Source organism: Cynara cardunculus (assembly GCF_001531365.2).
Source record: "Cynara cardunculus var. scolymus isolate 2C chromosome LG 13, CcrdV1, whole genome shotgun sequence".
Classification (NCBI taxonomy): domain Eukaryota; kingdom Viridiplantae; phylum Streptophyta; class Magnoliopsida; order Asterales; family Asteraceae; genus Cynara; species Cynara cardunculus.
In genome coordinates this window covers 41,460,034-41,467,335 of record NC_037540.1, presented here as the reverse complement: position 1 = coordinate 41,467,335, position 7,302 = coordinate 41,460,034, and the positions used below count along the sequence as shown (strand labels likewise).

The 7,302-nt window shown below is 37.0% G+C and overlaps 1 protein-coding gene across 1 annotated transcript in view; it reads left to right on the top strand.

Moving 5' to 3' along the window:
• Positions 1–4,655, top strand: part of LOC112526068 (protein SCO1 homolog 2, mitochondrial) — a 12,868-nt gene extending 8,213 nt beyond the window's left edge. The window contains exons 4-7 of the mRNA XM_025136450.1: positions 911–1,111; positions 1,655–1,744; positions 1,839–1,971; positions 3,950–4,655. Of these exons, the coding sequence (XP_024992218.1) occupies positions 911–1,111; positions 1,655–1,744; positions 1,839–1,971; positions 3,950–4,058 (533 nt within the window). The 3' untranslated portion in view covers positions 4,059–4,655. The remainder of the gene's footprint in view (positions 1–910; positions 1,112–1,654; positions 1,745–1,838; positions 1,972–3,949) is intronic.
• The last annotated feature ends 2,647 nt before the right edge of the window (positions 4,656–7,302 follow it).

The following is a 7,302-nucleotide window of genomic DNA, read 5'->3' as shown; positions in this document are numbered from 1 at the left end:
GTCATCTGTCTCCTACGAACGTGTCCAAAACACCGGGCTTTCCTCTCTCTAACTTATCTGTGATGAATGCAACTCCCATCTCAACTTGGAAGACCTCATTCAGTAACCCATCCAACATGGTCCGGCCATAGGTCCATTTTAGCATCCTTCTTTCGCAACTTCCAACTTCTTCCAATGGTCCTTCCTTGTCCCCCAATGTTTTGAATCATACAACATAGTTGGTAAGATGATTACCCTAGAATTTTCCATGCAGTTTTAGCTAGACGGTACCTATAAACTTTAATTAWTCCAACTTGTATTCTGCAATTCTGAAGCCAACACTTCCACTTGAGTTATTTCAGCGGTTTCGTTTGTATGATACCAATATAATATGCATAAAACGGTCGGCAAGGTATATGATGTTTACTATAAGGAGAATGCATAAAGTATGTTCTCTATGAATGCCATCGATTTTGCATCTACCAATCTCTCAAAACATGCTAACATGCTATTTTATATCTAACATACCTTCTCTTTATTCTTGTTTAGGTCTTTGTTTTCAAGGAACCATGATAAAATTCATGTGCGAATATCTCCATCATCTTCCATGCTACTTTTCTCATTTTCTATGAGAACCCAGAAAATGGTTGAATTTGTTTTCATTATGCTACAACTTTCTTCTTCAGTTTTTTGGTCTGGTTGGGTCGTTGTGTCGATAAGAACACTATAATTTGTTAAAATTAAATTCCATTATTATTGATGTTTGAGGGTTTGATATTTAGTATATATACACATATAGAGGAAATCAAAGAATATAAATAACAATTTTGATGTTTCAACACCAGTTCGAATTTGCTCTATTTTGCATGCATTCCACTTCTTTTGATCAATTTTTTTCTTCATACTGTATATGGATGTATTTGTATAACAGGACAGGGTTCAAATGATGGATGCTGTACAATGAAAGGACCGGTAATTGGTGGCCCTTTCAATCTGATTGATTCACATGGTAGATTAGTTACAGAAGAGGACCTACGAGGAGGCTGGATACTTCTGTATTTTGGTTATACTTCATCCCCTGATGTTGGTCCTGCAGAACTCCTGAAATTGGCCAAGGCTATCAATACATTAGGTTATAATCCTTCCTCTCTCCCCTTCCCCCCCTTCAACAGAACTCTTTCAACCTTGGTACGCAGCTAGGACTGGACGGGACGGGACTGAGGTAGGCGGGTGAGCAGGGTTTTAGGGTTTTACTTTGACATGGATAGTTTAGTAATTCACCAATCTTGTCCCATCATCCTGATTTTTGTTCCACCTATTTTGGTGGGTCATAAAAAAGGCATTTTTTCCTACTCAGTCCTGTCCCGTCCTGTCCCGGTCTTTACGTTGCAATAAGAATGGGACAACAGGTTTTTGTTCTGTCTTGTCTCATCCTAACCCACGTATCAAACCTAACCAAGTGACAGCTCAACTGGCAAATAAAGGCTAGGCCTTGGGTTTCCCCCATAGGTCGGCAGGCCAGTTTGAGTCCCCCAAGGCCACTGAGATTTTCTTGACTGTTATCATGGGTTTAGTGGCCTAGACACCCATGGTTTTATAAATACATAACTCTTTGGTAATAATCTGATAATCAATCATTAACTCTTTATGATGTTTCTGTTTTATCTTCCGTAAGAATCAAAATACGGTATTAAGGTTCGACCTGTATTCGTTACAATTGACCCGCAGCGTGATACCCCATCTCAACTTCGTGCCTATCTCAAAGGTTAGTTCTCATTTAACCAGAGATAAGGTGGTTTGATGCAAGTTTGATCAACGCTTTAATAGCTTATTACTTTTTCTTTGAACATGGAGTGCAGAATTTGATGAGAGAATAATGGGCCTAACTGGACCAGTTGGGGCCGTAAGACAGATGGCACATGAGTACAGAGTGTACTTCAAGAAGGTTGAAGAAGATGGGGACGATTATCTTGTGGAATCCTCGCACAATATGTAAGCTCCATTTTCCAAAATCATTTTTTTTCGTTCCAGGCCCATTTGGTTTACAGGGTTTTGTAGGATTTGGAACTGGACTCTGTTCCAATCCAGCGATTGGTTTAAAGGAAAGTCTGGAATTGAAAATCCCGGGATTTCAATGAAATCCCACAAATTTTGGATTTAGAAATCCCATGGGGGTAGCCGGTATTTCATGGGATTATTTGTAATAATGTTTTAAAATATGTAAAAAAACTTTTTGTTTTGTAATAGTCAATTAATAAGAGGCAATTTAATTATTTTTATAATTATTTATAATTTTTTTTAATAAATTACCTATAAAGAATGGACTTCAATTCCATTTCATGTCCTACAAACTAAACATGCCAAAGAATCCAAATCCTTCCACGAAATCCAGATCTCTCAAAATCATTAGGTCAAACCAAATGCACACTTAGTCTTTTAGAAAAATGTTCCATTTTTTAACTTCATCCATTCTTAATTTATTGTTGTTGTTGCATAAAAACTATTATTAAGACGACTAGATGCAAATAAATATGGTATACAATGCTGTATATGTTTTTTTTTCCAACAAAATGATGTATATGTTTTAAACACTCTTAATATTGGTGCAGAAGCTCTGCCAATACATTCACTGGAATATTTTTCTTTCGAACAATGTATATATGTGCAGAAGTAAAAACGAATTTTCAACTTCTTAAAGCAGGGAAGCATTTAGGCCATTTTTGGCAACCATAAGCTAGCTTATTCTTTGAGCTTATTGAAAAAGTCCCGTTTGGTAAGCTGTAAGCTACCTTTTTGAAAAGCTACTTTAGATAGTTTTCAATAAGCTCCATGGTTTTTTTCCCACTTTTTCCATTTATGTCCCTTGTATTTTTTTCAATTTATTTTTCAACATGCCTTTTTATGTCATTTTACATTGTCGTTTGGCTTATCAGCCAGTTTTACCAAATGTGACTAGCTTATCAGCTAGTTTGCCAAACGTTCCATATCAGCACCTGCCTGGTCCACCATTTTTATTTATTTATTTGGTTACTTTTACTCAAGAGCCACACTGTTAAATATTTAAAGATCGCTGACCAGTGACTAAGCAAATCTTTGTATGTGTCGGGGACAAGTTGGCTAGGATTCAGACCGGATAGGAAAATCCTTGAAATCGAGAATTTTATCCACAAAACCAAAGAGGAGCAAGGAAATGCAATTGGCATACTTAGCCAATCGAGTGAGATATGCTGGGGTTGTTTGGTATGACCCCCTTCCTTTTACAACCATAACATTATTGCTACATTATCCTTGAGAGTTGAGTTGTTCTACTCTATTAGCCTTGTATTGGAACTTGAAGCTTTTTCTTATAACCATGGGTGTCCAGAGCACCTCAACTAATCCTGTGGGACTTAAGTTAGAGGCCGGGTAAACCTTCAGTGTTCCTAAGAGGACTCGAACTAGTGACCTGACCTGTTGAGCTAGCCGACCTGAAGTTGCACAACATGAAAAAGAGAATAAATGGTCCATTTTTGGTCTAAGCAGTGCAACCAAGGTATTGTCCAGTCAGCGTTCTAAAAGAGAATCCTTACAGGGTTGTTGGTTTGGTTTTGTTTACTGGTCCGGTTAGGGTTTTAAAAAAGAATCTTCAATGGGTTAGTTTTGTTTGGTTTGGTTTGGGGGTCGAGTCGGGGTTTAGTGGGCCAGAAGTATGATGAGTTCATTTCAAGCGGGGATAAATACAAAGTTGGATAAACATTGTTCTAACTTGTATTTTCTTTTTGAAGTATATAATATTTTATATACATCAAATATTCACGGACACTCCACTCGAACCCAGAGCTAGCTGGTTCTCCCCGAAATGCATTGAGGCTCATCTTTGGTGAGATTTGAACCCTTGACCTCTTGAGAGGCTAGGCTTTACCTGTAACCCAGATACCATTTGGCCAATGACCCTTTGGTTTGTTCTGACTTGTATTCTTGTATCTAACAGGTACCTGATGAATCCATGCATGGAAATCGTTAGAACCTTCGGCCTCGAGTATAATGCAGAGCAACTATCAGAACAGATTCACAATGAATCACGGAAAACAGGAGCATAATTCGTCTTTTTCTTATCACGCCGTGTAATTGGTAAAAGAAACTTCCATTATTGTTTTGATACGAGCAGCAAATGAACATTCAAAGAATGACTTTCTGGACCTTTGCAATATGAATTCCCAAATATAGATTCCAATCAATGGTGATGGTGAAACCAACCATCCATAAAGACTATTCCTTCGGCACTTCTATTACTTTCATTTGGATTAGCATGGGTTGTACCCGCTTACTCGTATCACGATTAATCTCATCAAATCCTGAAGTTCTATAGCCAGGAAAACCTCCAGTGACCCTAAGGGGACTTGAACTTATCACCAATTTCGAACAAACGGAAGTTCTAATCAGTTGAGGCACTCGCAGCATGGGACCTGACAAAAGAAAGAGCGATGCCTACATTAAATCAATTGAAGAGATTTTTTTTTGAGGAAGTACCGCTTTGTCAGTGGAAAGAAATTTACCTTTCTGAAGGATGTCACTGTAATGTTTTGTTGTATGTCCCGATACTTTTCAGAAGTACATTTATGACAGAAATTTAAGCTTGCTGAATCGGTTTATTGTGCATGATTATCTTGCTTTTAATAGAGAATGAGGTTCGAATCCCGCTGGTGTTAGAATACCTGGCTTTTAGCTTTTAGTTGGGTTTCTTTCTTATAGTTTTTATTTCAAAAATAAATTTGGACCAAGGTAGATATTCAAGAAATCAAATATGTACCTTTTTCATAGAAATACGAGTAACAACCAACTGAGCCATCACGATTTGGTTTAAATCCATCTTTTTCTTTTATGGTCAAATGGTGTCACAATTTGAGAAAAAATGGAGTCTGGCTCTGGAAATTGACAAAGGTTGGCCCTTTGGTTATTTGTTACTATTGTCATGGAGGAATTTGGTTTGAAAGCTATTTCAGTTATCTGTAGACTTCTAGATCTATAGTCACAACAATTTGTCGTATTAAAATGGAGATTTAGATTAAATTTATTAAACATTTTAATAATATAATTAATATTGTAATCTTCAAAATTGAATGCAATTTTTTTGTAAATTTTGATTGTTACCTTTCTATTTTAATATTTTTTTTGAAAATCTGTTGTAAACGACAAATGCTACCACATTGTGGTAATTGTAGTTCTATTTAGGGATTTTTGTCAACCCAAGTTGTATAGATCTTTGTTAGTCCGATTAACTAAACTGTTAGCCTTTTTATGCCCATTCATGATAGTTTGGTCAATTTAGGGGCTATTTGTATAAGAGATGAAAATTGATTGTAATCATTTTGTATCAATTATCTTAGCTAGCATGCATATTCTTATAATTCAAAATATGCACCGACCAACTCGCCATCCTTGGTGAACCCATGAATCCAGAAGACATTATCAATAAAGTCCTCGAGCATCTTGACTCTAACTATCAAGGAGTCATTGACGCGGTTCATGCTCGTGATACAACTATCGGTCTTGAAAAACTTCATGAAAAATTGCTAAACAGAGAGCTTGTTATAAAATGTTAGACCTCACCACTCCACCTTCCAGCTTCTGCCTACGCAACCACTGCTAGCCCCTCTTATTGATCGCCAAATACCATCTACCATCAATGTCCACCATCCTATTCCAACTACGGTTCACACCAACCATACAAAAATTACAAGCGCAACACCCCCAATACAGGTGGATACCCAAGGCAAATGCCAATCGTGCCATACTCATGGTCGCTAGTGTCTTGTTTTTTCTAGAAAAATTTCCAACTATGCGTCTACCTCCTAGACCCAAGATCAACCAATCCCAACCCCTTTCCACCAATCATCCTACTCCTCATGCTTATGTTGTTATTGTTGGACATCCTTGACCATCTAACCCCCCATCTCCTTGGCTTCTTGATTCGGGTTCCTCGCAAACCTAACCCTTCATCACCCCTATGATAGCTTGGAAGAAATAGTAATAGTAATCGGTAATGGCGGGGTTGTACTGGTTCTCTTTCCATTCCTATGGTTATGCTCACAACATCATCGTCACATAGCTGAAACGAGTCTTACTCTTCTTGCTCATTCTAATCTTTCTCTCGAATTTTTCTCTCATGCTTTTACTTTGGCCACATATATAAATAAACTTCCTACACCTACTCTTCCAAACCACACCCCAATCTCATCGTCTTTTTGGATCGCCTCCAGATTACCTCAAACTCCGTAGTTTTGGGTGTCTTTGCTATCCTCGGTTGTGACCATATACATAACATAAAATTAACCCCAAATTCACTCCTTGTGTCTTCATTGGATACTCCAAAACTCAAAGTGCTTATCATTTCTTAGACTTTCTCACACACAAGGTCTATGTCACCCGCCATGTTCGCTTTGTTGATATGTTACTCTCACCGCTCAAAAGAAGATTTACCTCCACTTTCTCTTGATGAATGGTGTGGTATGTTCATTTTACATATTCTTAAACCTATCCTCAGTCAATGCTAGTGCTGGTAGCCAACTATCCGTTAGTGTGTATGTCCAAAAGTCAATCATTCGATGATTCTGTTTGAAAATTGTGTCATGGTATTTGTTAAATGAAAGGTATTGATTGCCCAATTAATATGCTTACATATTATTATGTTTTATATCTAAACGTAATAATAATCTTAGAATGATATATTCTAAAATGTCCTTAGTCAAGTATTAATTTGGGTTTAGGTAGAATTAATATGGTATGACTAGTAGATATAGGGATTTATATAGAGATATAGAATCCACATATAGGTACAAGATGGATCTTGCGTACCGAACATGATTTGCTATGAGAATATTTCATTGGTTGTCATATGAGTGTCATAGACATTTTGGTATGTTGTCGTTGTACTTATAGTCCAATGACTTGAGATCGTAGAGTTTGCTTTGTGTGAGTAGTGAACTTTGATAATTGACTTTAATCATTTTGCAGCTGGGTGACAAAATGGTTGTTGGATATATTACCACTTAGTATTATTAGCATGGATCAATTTAGAATTTGTTCTTCTTGGATGACAAGAGTGATATTCCTGGCCCCCTCGATTGAATAGTACTGAGAAAGTGCATGCATGTTCAGATAGTCAGTAAAGATATTGATATTTGTCTTATCGGTATATTCTAGAATCAAGAAAATAAAGATTGAACATAAAGAGGATCACACATACATGTCTCATGTTCGATCTGGATACCGAGAACAAAGGGATATAAATGTGTATATTGATAATGATCACACAATTTGCTGATTAACTGAATCACCAAACTT